General features: G+C 65.1%; 1 protein-coding gene across 3 annotated transcripts in view; it reads left to right on the top strand.

The window, feature by feature from the left end:
• The window catches only part of Wnt7b (Wnt family member 7B), a 43,905-nt gene extending 25,679 nt beyond the window's left edge, over positions 1 to 18,226 (top strand). For all 3 annotated transcript variants that reach the window (XM_047551078.1, XM_047551077.1, XM_047551079.1), the window contains exons 3-4: positions 11,526 to 11,797; positions 17,692 to 18,226. In XM_047551078.1, coding sequence (XP_047407034.1) covers positions 11,526 to 11,797; positions 17,692 to 18,171 — 752 coding nt within the window. In that variant the 3' untranslated portion in view covers positions 18,172 to 18,226. The remainder of the gene's footprint in view (positions 1 to 11,525; positions 11,798 to 17,691) is intronic.
• The last annotated feature ends 1,716 nt before the right edge of the window (positions 18,227 to 19,942 follow it).

The raw sequence follows: 19,942 nt of genomic DNA, 5'->3' as shown, positions 1-19,942 counted from the left end.
CACAGGGCAGACTGACACCTCTCGGGGTGTCTGAGACGTGAGGGGCCTCGGGCTGGCGGGTGGCTCCTGGGCCGTGTGCTCTCACTACCTTGATGGGGCTTTGCAGACCAGGCCTGGGGGAGGGGCGCGTCATCCCCAGAAAGGACAGGCTGCCCTCCCCTCTGGGGGCCACCAGCCTCGCTGACCGAGGCCCAAATACGCACACCAGACAGCAGGCAGAGCCGCGCCACGACCCCACGCTGCCGGCGTCTCTATGTTGGCTAATAAGGTATCATCCAATTAATTTCACCTGTTCTTTCCACTGCTCTTACTGTGACTTCTAGAAAATTTTCAGAATTTTCCAGGACTTGGGCTTCTCCATAGACTGGGGGGCAGGAAGGCCCCACTTGGTCAGCACAGAGCTGCCTATAGGGGCAGTCTGGGAGCAAGGGGTCCGGGGCTTGGCATCTGTGACTCACTTGAGATTTTGCTGGGTGACGCTGCTCTCAGACAGGAGTAGCCCCAAGTCACCTGGCCAGGCCAGAGGGGACTTTTAAACCCAGATCTGACAGTTTCTTCCCAGGGTAGTCTCCTAGGACAGGGTCGGGCGGTCCGAGCACAGGTCACCTGCCAGCTGCTTCCTGGGGACGCAAGTGCAGGGGTGGGGAGCTCCCTTCCTCAGCCCCTGTCATCCTTTAGCATGCATTGAGCACCTGCTGCATGCGGGGCTAGGGCTGTTCCCAGAGTGCGCTGGGAGTTTGGGCTGGTGGGCCAGCTGGAGGCAGTGCTTGCTGAGTCCCAGCCTCACCCTGAGGACCCTGCGTCCTGTGTACCGTGCTCATCCCCACCCTCATCTGGGGCCAGCTGGGGCAGCTGGACAGACATTGCTGAGGCTTGGGGTCCAGGCAGTCAGTACTCTGGGACAGTTGGGCACTTGAAGGTCAGGATCACAGGACTTTTCTGGAGGCAAGACCATCCAAGCCTCTCCCTGCTCGGGATGTGACGAAGCCCCTGGCTGCTGGGTCAAGCTCTGTCCCTGCACTGGAGGCTGCGGGGTCAGCTCCTGAGGGGACCAGGGGGAGTCCGGTGGTGGACCCTCTGTGAGTGGTCACTGCAGTACCTGGGTGCTATGGGTCAGGTGGTGGCCTGTCCTGTGGCCCCAGACCTCTTGGCCCCCAGAGCTGATTCAAGAAGGGAAGTTTTCACACTCTGTGGAATGGAGTTGGGGACCCTGGGAGGCGGGACTCACCTGGACTGCTCAGCTCCCACCGGGTGGTCGGAGCCTCGTCCTAGGGACCCAGCATACCCACCTGTACAGGAGGGGCTGAGGTGGGGTCTCCACCGGTGGCCTGGAACCTCGTCCTAGGGACCCAGCATACCCACCTGTACAGGAGGGGCTGAGGCAGAGTCTCCACTGGTGGCCTGGAGCCTCGTCCTACGGGCCCAGCATACCCACCTGTACAGGAGGGGCTGAGGCAGGGTCTCCACCGGTGGCCTGGAGCCTCATCCTAGGGGCCCAGCATACCCACCTGTACAGGAGGGGCTGAGGCGGGGTCTCTGCCAGGACTTGGGCTTCTCCATAGACTGGGGGGCAGGAAGGCCCCACTTGGCCAGCACAGAGCTGCCCACAAAGGCAGTCCGTGAGCAAGGGGTCCGGGGCTTGGCACTCTGGCCCACTGAGACAGGACATGGACCACAGGGTGGGCAGGGCGCTTTCCCTCAGAAGAGCAGGACCCAGCCCCGCCTCAGAGCCTCCTGGTCTGACTCTGGCTGCCAGTGTTGATACTTCCTTTAAACTGCAGTGTCTCCTGCGTCCCCACGGTGGGCCAGGCTCTGTGACAAACTGCTGGCTTCAGGATCTGCTGTCCACTGGTTGTGGGTGGGGAGCCCGCCGCTTTCCAGGAGGCGGAGTAGCTCCCTGATGCCCACTCCCACGGGGACTGGAGCAGCTGCTGACCACTGTCCCCACAGGTCCAGGAGTCGGGAGGCCCTGGGGACCTAGGCCCAGGGAAGAAGTGGACTCTCACGTCACCAGACACAGGGAGGGGCTGATTTGGTCACCAGCCCTGATGAGAGAGGGGGTCTTCTGAAGGCAGCACCAAGTCAGAGCCGGACAAGGGGAGGCCGAGGCCCAGGAGGGGCTTTGCCAGGAGGAGCTGAGAGGCCCGCGAAGGACACAGACCTGGGCTCCAGCCACACCGTCTCCTCGTTGTGTGGCCCCGTCCAGGTCCTACCCCTCTGGGCCTGGTGCCCCGTGCCCAGCTGGAGCCCGACCCACCCAGGGGCTGCGCTGCGTGTGAGGGCCGCTGCTCGGAACAAAGGCCTGGGGCGCGGGCGGGCCGGCGTGTTCGGACCTGGCCCGACTTTCCCCAAGCGCTCTGCTTATGACAACGGCAGGGACCAGCTTCGTGTGGAGACACTGACTCAGCCGGCCTGGCAGGGCCGGGCGGGGCGGCGGGGAGACAAGGACCGAGGGACCGAGGGACCCGGAGAAGCAGGGAAGGCAAGACGGGAAGAGGGCGACACACAGGCACTGAGTGCAGCACGCACACACACGCAGGTGCGCACGCGCACACACATGCACACACATGCAGGTGCGCACACGCAGGTGTGCACAAACGCGCACACCCAGAGGTGTGCCCCCATACACGTGCACACACGTACCTGGGCACACACACCCATGCAGACCTTCACGCCCACTGTGTGCCTGGCCCAGGGTCAGCTGACCTTGGAGGGTGCGTGATAGCCTGTTCCCCCGCCAGGCTGCGCCCCTTCGCCCACTCTGCGGTGTGTGGGTCTCGCTCGCCTCTGCTCAACAGGGGCGTAGTCAGGCACGGGTGCAGGCAGCCCGCCCTGCCCAGCCCTCACCAGGCAGAACACAGACGGGCCCCGGGAGGTCCGAGCCAGCCTGTGCTGGGGACACAGACCCGAGGCCTGCCCAGGCAGGAACGTGCACCCCGCACCCTGCTCCCATGAGTGAGCCCAGGCCGGGGCTGAGGGGCCAGGCCAGGGCGTGGGCAGCCACAGAGGAGCAGCCTGGGCCCATGCCTGGGTCCTTGAGCTTCCCTTCCCATGTTCCCTGCCCAGCAGCCACCTCAGAGCCCTCTAGCCAAGACCAGGAGGTGGGCACTGCCCGGCTCCTCTGGATGACACAGGAGCTGCCCGCACGCCCAGGGCTGTCTTTGCCTCTTCCATCCCAGAGTTTCCACTTGCAAACTGATCAAGTGGGGGGCAGTGTCCGCCCCACACCAGACCTGTGAGGATCCCGGGGACCCGCTGGGCTGGGCTGGGGCCAGGAGCTCAGGACCAGGGGACTCGCCAGCCACAGCATGCCTCAGGCGCAGGGGTACCTCGGGGCCCACCCATCCTCCCTCAGCCCAGCAGCCCCTGGGCTCATCCTTGGAGAAAGTCCATCTGACAGAAGTGCCCTGCTGAGGGACGTTGGAGGAGACCCGTACCTGGCCTGCAGGTTATGCAGGGAGGCTGAGCCCCGGCCTGAGGCTCCATCCGGACATGGCGGGTGGCAGGCCAGCTGGGCCATCTCTTGGATGCCGAGCTCAAGCACCTGCTGCGCCTGCCTGCCTGGCTGCTCCTAGGCACCTTAAACTGGCCCCAGCCAAGGTCACCCTTGATTTTGCCCAAACTCCATCTCTCTACCCTCTTCTTGGAGACAGATCCCCCAACAGCAGTGCCAATCCCACATGGGAGCCCTCTGGACCCCTCTGTGCCTAAGCCCATCGCTCCATCCACCTGCTGGCCTGCGGGCTGCCCTCAGACAGTGTCCCCACTGACCACTTCCCACCTCTTCCACCTGGCAGCCCAGCTGTGGGCTCCTTGCTCCTCCCAAACCCATACAGGTGGCCAGAGGGTCCTCTCAAATGCCACAGAAACATCTCTGGGCTGCTCCATCTTCTTTGAACAGCATCCCAGATCCCCTGATGAGCTCCCGGAGCAACATGGCATGGCCCCTGAGGGCCTCACTCCCTCCATCTCCACACTCTCTGCTGGGACAATCTGCACGTATTCCATTGACTCCTGCCTCAGGGCCTTAGCAGTGCTGTTCCCTCTGCCTGGAATGCTGTTCCTGCACCTTTGTGTTCCTTTCTTCTCTCCTTGTTCAGGGCCTGCCTTCAGCATCTTTTGCCGGGAGGGGCCCTCGGTGGCCAGCCTGTCTGCACCCGGGCTTCAGTGTGCCAGGCCTGCCTGTGTGTGGCCTTGGACAAGGGCTGACACATGGGCAGGAGGCAGGCTTCGCTTCCCTGTCCTGGCCAGTGGGGGGTAGGGGGACTCGCTGCTGTGTGACCTTGGGCTAGTCACCTGCCTCTTCTGAGCCTGGAGTCCTAACTGTGAGCTCGGGGCTGGGTTCCTGCCGGGGGGCCCCAGGAGGGTTTAAACTGAGCAGGATGCGTGCTCGGAGTCCCCTGGACACCACTGGGCAGCACGCTTTCTCACAGCTCTCCTGTCCCACAGTTGGTCCTGTGGTCCTCAGCGTGACCCTGTGCGACCTCTGGCACACATCCCATCCTCCCGGAGGACACTCCATCCCACCAGTGGTGTCCCCGCCCCAGCCCGGCCACGCTACCTGCAGGGTCTGCCTGCTGCGGACTTTCCCAGGCGCCTCCGCGCTGGCCCCCAGCCCTCCGCCCAGAACCGCTGGGTTGCATGGTGGCCCCGCCTGCTGGTCCTTGGGGACCTGCTGGCCTGGGGTGCGGTGGCTGTCTTTGCTGCGGCACGTCCTCGCTGAGCCCTGCGCCTGTCGGCCGTCCTGGGTGTGAGGTGGCTGTGTTGTGGCTTCTGGTTGCGTTTTCTGGACGGCTCAGAGGCAGAGCGTCTCTCCACAGGCCTGCTGGCCATTTTTATACTTCTTTGTTTTAAGAAACGTCTGATTAGACCCTCTGTCCATTTTTAACAGAATTGTTTGCTTTTAAAAAAAAATCTTGGCTTGTTGAGGATGTTGTTAAAAAAAATAAAAGAAGGGGGTGGGGCAGGTGGCAAGAGGAGGGGCCGGAGCGCTGGCCGGGCCCAGGCACGCGCACCCAAGCCCAGCGCTGCCCAGCTCATGTGCCGCAGTGGGCACACGGGGGACTCCTGGTACCTGCAGACCTGTGGAGCCCTGTGGGCCTCGGGTGTGGGCGAGGAGCTGCGGCCCGTCCTGCTCTGGGGCTGTGTGTGGCTCTTCTGGCCGTATTGTGGTGATTGTCCTCATTTTGCAGGTGGAGACATAGAGACACAGAAGGGACCCAGCGGGCCAGGTTTAGATTCTGGGCTTGTGTTCAAGATGTCAGACTCTGAGTCCCCTGCCCCCGTTTCCAGAGGGACTCTGGGGTGCTGATGACTCCAGACCTCTGGTGGCACCTCAGTTACTTTAGCATGTCAGGTGCCAGTTCCCCCATTTTCTGAGTTGCTTTTGGCACTGTGCTACCCTCTCTGGGCCTCAGATTCTTTGCTGGGGATGGAGAAATGGCACAGGACAGTCCCTGAGGCCCTTCTCTGCACTGAGGTTCCTGAATCCTGGCTCCCCTTTTAAGGGGAACCAATGACCCCTGCTGCCCTGCCTCCCAGACTCTCTTAAACTAATGAGTGGCTCACTGTGGACCCTAGAAAGAGGCAGGCAGCTTTGGGTGAGGGAGGGGCTGGGCCCTGCTGGGCCCTGAAGGAGGGCAGGGAGCCCTCTTTGCCAGCCTGCGTGCCTGGTGGGCAGGCTGGTCCTCTTCAGAAGCCTCTCACGGAGGACTGCCAGGGTGCACCTCAGGTGGGGCTGAGGGGTGCGGGTGGATGAGGCCCGGGGTCAGGGCCCCGTGGGGCCGGGGCTGCGTCCGCCTCCCCCTAGCCTGCCCTGCGCTGGCGGGACTGGCACCCAGGAGTTCCACCAGGCTTGAGTTTTAATGACCTGGAGGAAAGAACTGAGCTGATGGTCCCGAGTGGCCTCCAGCTGGGGCTCAGTCCACCACACAGTGGCAGTCCCAGGCTCTCCGGCTCCGCGGCCCGGGCTTTACCCGCACGCGTGTGGAGGGAAGCAGGGCAGGGCTGCCAGGCTGGCCCAGGAGGAGGCTTTTCCAGCCAGGCCTGGACCAAGACAGAGGCCTGGGCCTGTCCTGAAGTCCTTCGCCACGTCCGTGGGCCTGGTCAGTCCTGGCCTACCCACCGTCCCGGCCATGGGCCCGTGTGCTCGTCCTGTTGACTCTAGAGCCAGCTTCTGGTGGGGCTTGCCAGCCTCAGGAGCACGCAGGACGCAGGCCCGAGAGGCTTGTGGCTTGCCTGGGGCCATGCTCTGTACCCCTGCGCCCGAGTCCTGAGGAGTGTCCCTTCTGTGTCCCTGAACTTCAGGCCTGGGACCTCGGAGAGTACTGGCGCTCTCTCTCACCTGCCGGTGCCAAAGGCAGACTGCCGGGGATAGTGGACCCTGCAGGTTGGCCCCTCAGAGCCCACTCAGGAATCTTCAGGGTGGTCAGCCCACCTGCCTCCAGGGACACCGCTGGGCATGGCTGCGGGCTCAGTGCTTGAGGACTATGGGTCCTGAGAGGAACTCCTAGGCTCTGGGACCCAAGGTCCCTCGGGTCCCTCGGGCTGCTGGCCCCACACAGACCCCCACCCCCAGCCACAAGGGCCTGGGCAGCTGCTGGCTGCCTTGGAGCTCGGTGTCCCCCCGAGGGGTGGGTCTAGATAACCGTTTGCGGTGGCTGCTGTGGAGATGAGGTGCCCAGCCCAGAGCTGCTCCTGGGCAGGAAGCGGACACAGCACTGGGCGGGGTGCCCAGGAGGAGCCTCACGGATCCCGTCCACGGCCCCTGCAGCCTGAGGGGACGGAGGTCCCGAGCTGGGTGCTGTCACTCAGCCAGGCTATCTCTAGCCTGGCCTGTGGGAACCTGGGCACACTCTCCAGAGTGGCCCTGCCTCCATGGCAGGAGGTGGAGGCTGGCGGTGGCCGCTCACGTCCATGGCTGGGCCAGCTCGTCCTGGCCACCAGGCTGCTGGGAGCCATGGGCTCTGGGGTCCAGGCCAGGACACCAGACGTCATCTGTGAGGCCTTGGGAGCCAGGTGGCTGAGCCAGGACCACGGGCCCAGGGTCTGCCGCGGCCCAGGGGCTGGTTCTAAGTCTAGGCAGTCACGCCGCCACCCCGAGGCTGGGGTGCCTCGGGAGGGGAGCCCGGGGCACACGCGGCCCGAGGTATCAAGCCCTCTGAGCCAGCGTCCCGGTCTGTAAAGTGGACGGCAGCCCACCGTGGACTGAGGTGGGTGGACTGCGAGCTGGCGCTGGGGACCGGCCCGCAGTGTCTGCACCAGGCGTCTGCACCCGTGTTGAGTCTCCCAAGCTGCCGCCCGGCTCTTCCCCCTCTCCCGGGTCTCCATGGCGAGACCGAGAACTGGACTCACCAAAACCAAAGAGAAAAGGAGTCAGCGGGACTGGCCTCGGGACGAGGGCCTGGGTGGGCTGCGGTGAGGCAGGAGCCGCGGAGGCACCTGCTGCCTGGCCCTGGGACTGGCGGGGCTGGAAGCGACCCCCTGTCCCGCGAGTTGACCCCTCCGCTGGGTGGGAGGCTGAGAGGCCACAGGGGTGGCCAGCTGGCGGCTGCAGAGGGGACCCCCACACCCAGGGCCTGACCGTAGCCTGGCTCTGGCATGGCTGCACGACCCTGGTTGGGTGTGGCCGTGAGACAGGAGGCCGGCCCGGCTCGGCTGTGGCCAGGCCCCGCACTGCAGGCCCAGACGTCCGAATGTTGCACCTTGTCCCCGAGGTGGCCGCCCCTGCTCCCGTCTGCATCCACTCGAGCTCCTGGACCCGTGAGGGGCCGGGCTGGGGGCAGAGGGCTTCTGGCGCCCACACCGCAGGCCACAGCCCCTGCCGGCCTCCTGGGCTCGAATCTTGGCTTGGGCTCAAGGTGCTCCAGCCACTCACGCCAGATCAAACCTCTCTGTGCCTCAGTCCCCTCGTCTGTGATGGGCAAGGGCAATGACCACCCAGAGGCTCACAGCAGAACGCAGGGGAGGACCCAGGAGGGGCCTGGGGCACCGTGAGAGCGGGAGCCCGGGCTGCCTCTAGAGTCCAATCCCCCAGTGAGGGCCGAGTGCGCTCTGTGCGTCCAGGGCCCCAGGTGGCCGGCCAGCACCTGCACAGAAAGTGCCCCACTCTGCCAGACCTTCTGGCCACCACACTGGCTCCCCAGCCCTGCTCACCTCTGACCTCCCGACTTCCTCACCTCCACACCTGTGCCCCTGCCAGGCCACCCAGGAGCGTGCCTGCCACACACGCCCCACCCACAGCACACGCGAGCCACGCGTGACCCACCCACAGCACACAGGAGCCTCGCGCGCCCACCCACAGCACACGCGAGCCACGCACACCCACCCACAGCACACAGGAGCCTCGTGCGCCCACCCACAGCACAGTGAGCCACGTGCCCTCACCCACAGCACAGTGAGCCACGCACACCCACCCACAGCACAGTGAGCCACGCGCCCCACCCACAGCACAGTGAGCCACGCGCCCCACCCACAGCACAGTGAGCCACGCGCCCCACCCACAGCACAGTGAGCCACACGCCCCACCCACAGCACACGCGAGCCACGCGTGACCCACCCACAGCACAGTGAGCCACGCACACCCACCCACAGCACAGTGAGCCACGCACACCCACCCACAGCACACACGAGCCACGCACACCCACCCACAGCACAGTGAGCCATGTGCTCCACCCACAGCACAGTGAGCCACACACACCCACCCACAGCACAGTGAGCCACGCGCCCCCACCCACAGCACAGTGAGCCACACACACCCACCCACAGCACAGTGAGCCATGTGCTCCACCCACAGCACAGTGAGCCAAACACACCCACCCACAGCACAGTGAGCCATGTGCTCCACCCACAGCACAGTGAGCCACACACACCCACCCACAGCACAGTGAGCCATGTGCTCCACCCACAGCACAGTGAGCCACGTGCTCCACCCACAGCACAGTGAGCCACGCACACCCACCCATAGCACACGCGAGCCACGCGCCCCACCCACAGCACAGTGAACCACGCGTGCCCCACCCACAGCACAGTGAGCCACGCGTGCCCCACCAACAACACAGTGAGCCACGCGCCCCACCCATAGCACAGTGAACCACGCGTGCCCCACCCACAGCACAGTGAGCCACGCGCCCCACCCACAGCACAGTGAGCCACACACACCCACCCACAGCACAGTGAGCCACGTGCTCCACCCACAGCACAGTGAGCCATGCACACCCACCCATAGCACACGCGAGCCACGCGCCCCACCCACAGCACAGTGAACCACGCGTGCCCCACCCACAGCACAGTGAGCCACGCGTGCCCCACCAACAACACAGTGAGCCACGCGCCCCACCCACAGCACAGTGAACCACGCGTGCCCCACCCACAGCACAGTGAGCCACGCGTGCCCCACCAACAACACAGTGAGCCATGCACACCCACCCACAGCACATACCACGCACGCCAGACCACTGACCACAGGCGTGCGTGCGTACTCTCACGAGAGCTGATCTCTTTTTTTCTTAAGGCTTACTCGGAACGTTGGCTCCTCTTGGAAGCCCTCCTGGACTGCACCCACAGGGCAGGGCAGGGAATCCTGTGCCCCCGAGGGCTCTCACTGGGACCTGGCTCCATGGTTGCTCCCCCCCTGCCCATGCTGAGCTCCCAGGTCTCCTTGGGAGACTCTTTGGTGACCAGAGCTCCCAGAGGCAGGGGCTCAGATGCCCTCTGCATTGGGGTTCTTCCCTTTAGATCTCTGCTTCATTTAGACCCGGGGATAGGGAGTCCTTGTCCCTGTCCCTACCCGTATGGGACCCCCAGCCAGCCTCTGGCAGCACAGGGACCCCAGGGCTCCTCCTCGCTCCTTGAAAAGCGAAGTTGGAGATCAACCTGTTGAGACGGCTTCCCATGAGCAGCTGCCAGGTCAGGGAGAGCACAGCCCCGCAGGTTCTGAGGACAGGCACTGCCTGGCCCTGGGGTGGCAGTGCCAAGTGGGAAGCCCCAAGGGAGGAGGCCGGCTCAGAATGAGGCCCTGAGCTGGCAGGACCAGGGTGGACTTGCCCCTTGAGGAAAGGAGGCATGGACATCAACCCCCTCAGGTCTTCTCAGAGGAAGGAAGTTTCCAGAAGCTGTGGCCCAACCAAGTCCCCTCAGCCCCTCCCTAGTTCTCACCACGACAGCAGACACCCCAGGGGAAGGGGCGCCCAGCGGGCTCCCCTTTGGTGGGGTCAGGAGGTGGGCTCAAGCAGTTAGCCCTGGCACGAGACCAGGCATGCAGTCAGCCCTCAACGGCTGGTCAGGGAGTGGACCTGACTTGGCCCTTGACTTGCTCAGTCTGTGGGTGGTCACTTCAGCCCCAGCAGTGGGACAGGCAGGCCCGTGGTGGCTGTGCTGGGACAGGGCTTGTGCCACCACCCTGTCCTGAGGTCCCAGCGGTCCCTCTGCCACACCTGGCCCTGCTGTCTGCTGCTCGGACGGCAGCAAGACTCCCCTTCTGCTCCGGGCTCTCTGGGTGGCACTCATGGTCCGCTTGCTGCCACACATCACCAGGTGCTGGGGACACGGAGATAATCCAGGCCCAACAGTCCAGGGCCAGGGTGAAGGGGGCTTAGGGCGTGGGGCTGTGGAGAAGAGATCGTGCCTCTGAAGGGCTTTGCACCCACGTGGAGCAGAAAGTGCCCACATGGGCCTAACCAGGTGGAGAGTGTCGCATCTACTGAGGGCTCCGGCAGCAAGGGCTCCCTTCTGGCTGGGGATCCGGGGAGCCTGCCTGAAGGAGGAGGCACTGGCCCCAAGTCTTGGAGGGCCCTTGGATTCAGGTGTGAAGGGAAAGGGATTCCACTCCAGAGACCAGGAAGGCCACTCGGGGTGGGAGCAGCACTTGAGGGATCCTTGTTCCAGCCAGAGGATGAGGAAAGAGGGTGGGGACCCCATCTGGCACTGACAGGTGCGGGGAGGCAGCTGGACTCTGCCTGCAGCAGGGAGCCAGTGAAGGTGCGCAGGGAGGACCCTGCCCAGACTGCCTTGGAAGGACCCAGCTGGTGGCTGGGGGAAGGAGGCGGGCATGACAGGTGCCCAGGTCCAGGCACCCAGGGGCCCCTGAGCCAGGCAGGGGTGTCAGGAGGAAGGGAGACAGGGACAGCGGGGGTTGAAGTGAGGTGGTCAGAGAGCAGAGGTGGCCACAAAGAGCTGCGTGGGTTCCTGGCTGTGGGTGGGGCACACGTGGTCCCCATGCGCTGGGCTGTCCAAGAGGAGCGGCGGCCAAAGGTCCACAGAGCTGGAGCCTGCTGGGCCCCCACTGCCCACTCGCAGGCCAGAGCTCTTGAGAACAGGGAGAGAAATTAACACACCAGTGTCAAGGTCACAGCATGTATTGAGTGCCTGCTGTATGCCATGCACTGCCCTCACTGCAACCCTGCAAGGCAGGTTCTGTCGGCCCCACTTTGGTGAGTTGGGAGCAGTGCCCCAGATCCACACGCTACTGTGCCCGCCTGACTCTCAGCAGTGGGGCCTCATTGTCCATACCCGGTGTCTCCCCACAGGGAGTCGCGAGGCCGCCTTCACCTATGCCATCACCGCGGCCGGCGTGGCCCATGCCGTCACCGCGGCCTGCAGTCAGGGCAACCTGAGCAACTGCGGCTGTGACCGGGAGAAGCAGGGCTACTACACCCAGGCCGAGGGCTGGAAGTGGGGCGGCTGCTCCGCAGACGTGCGCTACGGCATCGACTTCTCCCGGCGCTTCGTGGACGCCCGCGAGGTCAAGAAGAACGCCCGGCGCCTCATGAACCTGCACAACAACGAGGCGGGCAGGAAGGTGGGCGGGGCGGGGCTCCGGAGGTGGGGCCGGTGGCCACGGTGGGGTGGGGCTCCAGAGGTGGGGCCAATGGCCACGGTGGGGCGGGGCTCCAGAGGTGGGGCCGGTGGCCACGGTGGGGTGGGGCTCCAGAGGTGGGGCCGGTGGCCACGGTGGGGTGGGGCTCCAGAGGTGGGGCCAATGGCCACGGTGGGGCGGGGCTCCAGAGGTGGGGCCGGTGGCCACGGTGGGGTGGGGCTCCAGAGGTGGGGCCAATGGCCACGGTGGGGCAGGGCTCCCGGAGGTGGGGCTGGCCGTCCACGGTGAGGCCGGGCTCCCGGAGGTGGGGCCGGTGGCCTAGTGGGGCGAGCCCTGCTTCTGCGCAGGCCAGACTGCACCGTGCTGGGGACCCGAGGGTGGCTGGAGCCCAGCCCGCAGCCCCGTGTCCCTGTACTGGCACTCCTGGTCCCAGAGGCCACCCACAGGTCGCGGTGCAGACAGAGGGGTCCGGGTCCAGGATGGGCAGAGCCTGTGTGGGGGCTGGGGAGGCCGGCCCCGGGCACTGAGTGCTGGACTGGGACGGTGGTGGAGGAACCTCGCCGGGAGCACTAGGGAAGAAGTCAGGGCGAGTCGCCGCCACCAGAGATGAGGGCCCCAGATACTGGGCTGGGAGGAGCTGCTGCCACGGCGGCGGTGAGATGGCCCGAGATAGGGTGGCAGCCGGGTGGAACACCCTGCTGGGTCTGGCTTCCCTGCCCAGGGGCTGCGCCTGGCCGCAGGGCCTGAGGGGTTCCTGGGGCCTGGTCCGGTCTGGCCTTTCCAGGCCAGGAGGAGCAGCCTGGAAAGAATCCCTCTTCCTCTGGGCCTCGTTCATTCAACAGACCCTCCTGCCGCTTCTCTGTGCCAGACAGAGAGGAGTCTGATGGTCAAGCTGGGCCCCACCCAGGGGCAGTGAGGGGCTGGGGACAGGGCTGGGGAGCAGTAGTTTCCCCATGAGATGCCGCTGGGCTGGGGCCTTGATGGATGTGCCCAAGCTGCCCTTGGGGAGCTGCAAAGGCTCAGGCAGGTGGGGCATGGGGCTGGGTGGGCTGGACTTGGGACTGAGCAGGGCTCAGAGTGGCTGGATACGAGGTGGGGGTGGCCCACAGTGGGTGGTGGCTAGTTGCTATCAGGTGGGTGCATGGATGAACTAGGGAAGGAGCGAGTGACCAGCCTGGTCTCCAGGGAGCCCGCCCACAGCAGGGAGCCATCCAGGCCATGGGCACATCCACAGGGCAGAGGAGGGTGTGCCCCATGCTGGGAGGGATCCTGGAGGCTTCCAGTAGGTGAGACAAGGTCATTGGAACCACTGCCCCTGTGCTCTGCCCCAGTTAGCTTCCCAGCAGGGTCTTTCCCGCACTGTCCCCATTTCACAGATAAGAACAGTAAGTCCCAGAGCAAGCGGCAGAGCTGCTCGAGCTCTGGTCACTGAGCACGGCCTGAGCTCTGGTCACTGTTCCTGAGGATGTGTAAGTGGTAGAGCTGGGGGACGGTGCCCCAGGCAGAGGGTCCTCACAGGCAGAGGCCTGGGGCTCCACTCACACGCAGTGTGGTGGCTGCGGCTGCAAGGAGGCCAGGCAGGCTGTGTGGGCTATGTGGTGAAGGGCCCTGATGGTCAGCTTGACCCCAGACCATAACCAGGTGCCAGAGCAGAGACCAGCTAGAGGGCCAAGATCACACCTGGCTCAGCACTAGACTACCAGGAGAACCCTGCTGGCCTGGACCTTGGGACATTTGGCAGCCCGCAGGTGCTGAAGGGCAGAAGGGCAGGGCTGGCCTCCCGGGAAAGAGGTGAGAGGACAGGAGGCTGGTGGGGGCCCAGGGACAGAGAGGAAGGACATGGCTGAGTCCTGGCACCCAGCTGACTGGCCAGGGGACAGGAGGGAGGAGGGCACAACGTGGTGGGGTTTGAACCAGGGAGAGGCCATGCACAGACACGGGAACAGGTTGTGGGCTCAGTCAGGGACAGACCCGCCACGGGCGAGGGCTCGGGGGGTCATCAGCTGCCCGTCTTCTTTTTCTTTTCTGCAGTGCTGAGGACTGAGCCCCATGCATGCTGGGCAAGTGCTTTACCACTGAGCCACATCCCAGCCCAAACTTTTAGGCCTCCATGTTTGTTTATTTCAGACGGGGATCGAACCACGCGTGGACCTCCGAGCTGCATCCCCAGTATAAACAGTGACTCTTTTTTTTTTTTTTTTTTTTCCTGGTGCTGGGGACAGAACCCAGGGCCTGGCCACCACTGCCCAGGAGGTCCTGGCCAACTGGAAGGCCTTGGCCAGCACAGTCCTTCTACTGAGCCTGTTTCCTCTTCTGCAAGGGAGTCTCCCTGTAGCCCCTCCAGTGCCTTGTGCCACTGTGGCGCACACGCATGACCAGAGCCCTTGGCTTCAGGGTGGCCCTTGGGGGCCAGGGTCCTTTCTCCCAGCAGTGTGGTGCTTACCATGGTGGGCTCCCCCAGGTTCCCCAAGAGTGAGTCCAGACCTTCCAGGAGCCTCGCAGTGTGCCCAGCCTGCCCCGCCCGCGTGCCCAGGGCGGGTTCTGAGCAGGTCTGGGGGGACCCAGGGACAGCTGTGAACACCAGCAGCGGCACGCGCCCTCTCGCCGTGTGAATCTCGAGCCCGGGATGGAGGTGTGGGCAGGGCTGCGCTCCTCGCGAGGCTCGGGGGAGGCGCCTTCCCGCCCCGTCTGCTGTCTCTGCCTGCCTCTGGCCTCTGGTCAGCCGCCTTCTCTGTCCTGTACGAGGACACTCTCATTGGATTCCGCGTCCCATTCCAGGACGATCACATCTCCATTCTTACCTTAGTTACACCTGCACACTCTGTTCCCAGTAAGGTCACCATCTTTGTTCCCAGGGGAGTGAGTTGGCAGGGCGCCACCCACTCGCCACTCGGGCCTTCAGGTCAGGCTGGCATCCCTAGTGGGCACAGGGCAGACGGGCTGAGCCAGAGTCCTGCTCGCCAGCCCCAGCCCTGGCTGCCCTTCCCAGTCCCCTCCCAGGCTGTGGTGGCCCTCAAGGGTGGCCCACGGTGCCTTGGCAGAAGGAGTTCCTGGACCACCCCCTGAAGTCAGCGGGTGTGTGCTCCCCAGCGTCACCTGGGGCAGGGCTGTGGGGCAGACGGGGTGAGCCTAGGCCGGTGGGAGCTGTGGATTCCCCTACTCCACCAACACAGTGGAGGCAGGTGCGGGTCCAGCTGGGGCGCTGGCCTCCTCTAGTTGGCCACAGGAGGCTGGGAGCTGTGCTGGTGACATGACCAATCTGAGGGCTGGGCTGGGACCTCCTCGGCAGCACCGTGTCTTGGTGCAGCCTTTGCGTGACGGAGGGTCCAGGGCAGTGCTGCTGGGAGAGGGCATGGCTCCCATTGTACAGATGGATCCCTGAGGGCCACGTGCAGAGTCCAGAGCTGGGCCACTGCCCCCCAGGCCAGAGGGCCTCATGTCCTGGGGCCACGCTGTGGTCTGGGAGGGAAGTGGATGAGGGAGCGGCCAGGCAGCACAGGGTGCGAGGGGGCTGCAGCTGCTTCCGTGTGCCAGAGCCTGTCCCAGACTTGCTGCAGGGCCAGACCCCAGGCTCCCCTGGGCCTCCACCTGCCCGAAGGACTCGGGTTCCCAACCTCACGGCTTCCCCAGCCTGGTGGAGGCAGAGCCTGTTCCTCGCATGGCTGTGCCCTCATTCTGGGGACAGGGCCCTGACGAGTGAGCCTCCACCCCCGGGTCGGCCAGCTCCCTCTGCACACGCCCGGGTGGTCTCCTGGGTGCAGGGCTGGTCCCTGCGCCCTGAGGTTCCAGCTGTCACTCTGATCCCGAGGCGTAGAAGGAAATGGTACATTCTTGAGCTCGGCCAGGCTCTGGCCCAGGGGACCCGCCAAGCGAGGATTCGGCTCCTCACTCTGCAAACACCCGCCCAGTCAGCTTCACCTGCCGCTGTCACCTGCAGGGCTGCACAGGGTCTGGACGTCCCCAGGTGGCAGGAGGGTGCAGCCTGACTATCTGGCCTTGTGAGGACCAGGAGTGAGGGGCTGGGCTGGGGGGAGAGAGGGAGTTCGGAAGTGGGCAGCAGAGCTAGGTGGGGAGGCAGCTGCAGCAGGCCACAGTGGGTCAGCGGATGGCAGTTAGGGGTTGTCTGGCTGGCCTGCAAGCCGCCTGCCTGGACAACCCTCCACAACGCAGCCATCCAAGGAGGGTCAGCAGCCTGGCGTGGGTCAGGCTGCTCCTGGCTGGGAACTCTGAGAGGCACCTGTCTGACCAGCTCTGGGGACAGTGCCTGGCCTGAGGGGGCATCCCAGCTGGCTGTGTGGCCAAGTCAGGCGGAGCTTCCAGGCTTGCAGGAGGCCAGTGGGGGAGGGCAGATCCAAGCAAAGGGGGGCAGGGAACTGCCCGGATGTTGGGGTGCCAGGAGGAGGGCCCAGGAGTGCCTTTCCCCAGGCCACCTCCCGAGCCCTCTGTCCCACACCCTCCACCCGACACCCCTGGGTCCACGGCATCACGACCCCTAGGCCTGTTCTCTCTCCCCAGGGGACCCTGGGCACTTCCTCCCTCCGCCCTCCCCGTGGGACGTCAGCTCCCCCACTCCCTCCCCAGGACGTCGCTCATTCAGAGCAGAGCATGTCCCAGGCCCAGGCCCACCCCGCGCACACCCAAGCAGCAAAGAGCCCGTCCCCTCCTGCTCGCAGCCCCTCGGGCCTCCGCAGCCTCCGTAGTGCCCTCCTCTTACTCGTTCAGACCCCGCTGTGAGCACCGCCTCCTCCAGAAAGCCCACCTGGGTGCCAGCATCCGCGCGGGGCGGGCTCTCGCAGGCCCGGGCCTGTGTCACACGCCTCTCTCCCGCACTGGGCGCCAGCCCCCAGGTCAGCCCAAGGGCCCAACCAGGCCAGGATGGTGCATGGGCAGGAGCCATCTCTGGGACACTTGCTCGCTCCTTCTTTCTTTCCCTTCCTCGTCATGTGCTCCTTCATTTGCTGGCAGCTCCTTGTCTGGGCAGAGCTGGGGCCAATAGCAGGAGCCCTGTGATGGTGGGCTCCCGCCTGGGGGAAGGGGTGCCAAGCCCCTGTGGTGCCCGGCTGCCGAGGGGAGGCCCATGGACCCGACAGCTGACAGATGGCCCTTCTGCAGCCTCGGGCGGCTAATGATTCCCCATCTTTAATCAGGCCCGCTGGCAGCGCCCTTTCGATCCGAGTAAATGAGTAGCTGGGGTCAGGGCTGGCTCTGGGAATCGGCTTCCGAGGCCGCAGAGGGAGGCCCAAGGAAAACATGGGGCTGCACCGCCGAGGGCCCCCCGGTGGAGCCAGGGAGAAAGAACAACAAGAGCCGGGCCGGGGCCACTGCTTCCCGGCAGATGGCACGACTGGCCCGCTGACCCTGCACTGCCTACCCCGCCCCACCCTGGGCAGAGCCCCACGGGCATGCCAGGCTTCCATTAAATAGCCATTTATTAAGCTCTGACTGTATGTAGTGCCCTATACCAGGTGCGAGAGGCGGGGGACCCCCATCTATTAAGCTCCTACAGTTGCTGGGCCTCCCGAACCTGCTGCCCTGCAAGCGCCATAGCTCCCGAGCCTCAGTTCCCTCATGGGGCCCTGTAGATGGCTGGAGAATTTAACAAAGTCCATCTGACGAAGGCGCATGAAGCTCTGCCAAGCCCTGAAGATTCCCGGGACCTTGGCAATGTCCTGCACTTTGGGAATATTCTGAGCAGCCCATTTAATGGATGAGGAGACTGAGGGTCAGAGAGGTAGAGATACTTGCCCCATGGTCACACAGCAGAAAGCGGAGCAGCTGACCGCAGGGTCCGGCTGGAGGTGGGGACGGCAGGGGTAGCCCCGCCGGTGCCCATTGCCTGGCTGCCCCTGGCTGAGCCGCCGCTCTGTCGCCCGCAGGTCCTGGAGGACCGCATGAAGCTGGAGTGCAAATGCCACGGGGTGTCGGGCTCCTGCACCACCAAGACCTGCTGGACCACGCTGCCCAAGTTCCGCGAGGTGGGGCACCTGCTCAAGGAGAAGTACAACGCGGCCGTGCAGGTGGAGGTGGTGCGGGCCAGCCGCCTGCGGCAGCCCACCTTCCTGCGCATCAAGCAGCTGCGGAGCTACCAGAAGCCCATGGAGACAGACCTGGTGTACATCGAGAAGTCGCCCAACTACTGCGAGGAGGACGCGGCCACAGGCAGCGTGGGCACGCAGGGCCGCCTGTGCAACCGCACCTCGCCGGGCGCCGACGGCTGCGACACCATGTGCTGCGGCCGCGGCTACAACACCCACCAGTACACCAAGGTGTGGCAGTGCCACTGCAAGTTCCACTGGTGCTGCTTCGTCAAGTGCAGCACCTGCAGCGAGCGCAGCGAGGTCTTCACCTGCAAGTGAGCCTCCGCCCGCAGCTGCCTCCGCCGACCTCGAGGCCCCAGCTCCCCGCCTGGCGGGAGGCATGTGGGTCCCAGAAGTGAGTGGGGCAGGGGCTTGGGGGCCTCTAGGAGGGCCTCAGAGGAGAGCGTTCCCCGTCTCCTGAATCCCTGTCCAGCACATCGAAGCGTCACCAGACTGGTCAGGGATGCCACGTCCCCTGAGCCCTCACCTGCCAACCAGCACTGGGCTGGCACCTCCAATGTACTCAGCCCTCCCGCCCTCGGCCACCTGACCCCCAGGTCGGCAGGGGCTGGCAGGAGGGGGAGTGGTCAGGGATCCTTGCCTACTTGATGGATGGGGACATGGAAGCCCAGAGTGGCCCAAGGACTGGCCAGATCCTCTGGACCTGAACGCATGCTCCTGCCTAAGCTGTCACCAACCTGCCGCTGGCGATGCCACGGTGGCACGAGGCAGCTGCCTTGAGAGACGGGGACGTTCCCGACAGCAGCCTAATGGGGGTCTCCGGGCCTCTCTGAGCCCCAACCTGCTTCCTCTACCCTGGCCCCCACGCCGGCATCCAGGGCTTGGGGCTGTCTGCTGCTGCGACCACCCTGCCCCAACCTGGCCCCTTCCTCACTCCCGAGTCCCAGGCCCGAGTCCTGGAGGACTCTGCTCCCACTGACCCTCCCTGACACCCGGCTCACCTCCCCTGAAATCTGGAGATGGGCCGCAGGTGCCCCGGATGGAGCTGGAGGCTGGGGCTGGGTGTCCTTCTGGAGCTCCCGGCTTCCCCGAGTCCGCAGCACAGAGCTGGCTCGCTCTAGCTCTGCTCTCTGCCCACTGTCTGCTGCCCACTTGGGCTGTTCTTCAGCAGAAGCCCTTGGAGACTTGTTTGGGGCTACCGGCGAGCCAAGTGGCCTGGCCGTTTGCCTGGGCTGGTGCCCGTCTGGGCCCTATCTCTGCGTGCAGTACGTGTGCCCCAGCGTCAGGACTCTCTGGGCCTCTGGGCTGTGGGACGCCTGCCCCGCCCTGCCCCACCCTGGACACCACGAGTGCACAGGCCCTGCATCCTCGGCCACCGGACCTGGTTAACTTATATTGTTATATAGCGTCCAAATGTCTATAGTGTCTTTTAAGTTATTGTGACCTACACTGGGTACTGGAGGTGAGGGGGTGGCTTCGGCCACTGTCCCCTGAGCCAGGCTCCTCCTTCTGCTTGAAATGGACCCTCGGGGCCTCTAATGCCACCGAGGCACTGCACTGTCCCTGGGCCACCAGGCACCCTGCTGAACCCCACCCCCAGTCTGTCTGCAACAGACCCTTCCCTTGGGGGAGGGAGGGGGTCACTGCGGCCCAGGTGGGGACCCTGGCCACCCTCATGCCATGTGCAGGGGCGGTGGTGGCTGGGCATTGCATGTCCTCAAAGCACCCTACTCCTGATGGGCTACGTTGCTGGCCTCCCCTGAAGGGGACCCCTTGGCCCCAATAAAAGCTGGAATCAGAAAAGTGAGTGTGTGTGGGGTCCCCGCGCGACACTCCTGCAGCCCCTGCCGGGGGATGGGGCATGCGTGCCAGCCCCCCAGAACGGGCTTCTTACTTCCTCAACCCCTCCAGGGGCCCAGGGGCCCTTTCCTCCCATCCGCTGCCCAGGCTGCCTTTCTCCAGGGCCTCTGGTGGGGCTGGACACAGACCCGAGGTCTCCGGAGACAGCATGGGGCTCAGGCTGCCCTCGGGCTGGGCAGGCGCTGCCCTCAGGAGAAGGGGTAGTGGGCTCATCCCTTCTGATCCAAAC

The sequence above is a fragment of the Sciurus carolinensis genome, chromosome 4, assembly GCF_902686445.1.
Source record: "Sciurus carolinensis chromosome 4, mSciCar1.2, whole genome shotgun sequence".
Classification (NCBI taxonomy): domain Eukaryota; kingdom Metazoa; phylum Chordata; class Mammalia; order Rodentia; family Sciuridae; genus Sciurus; species Sciurus carolinensis.
Note: the sequence above shows the minus strand (reverse complement) of the source record. Positions and strands in the feature narration are given on the sequence as shown.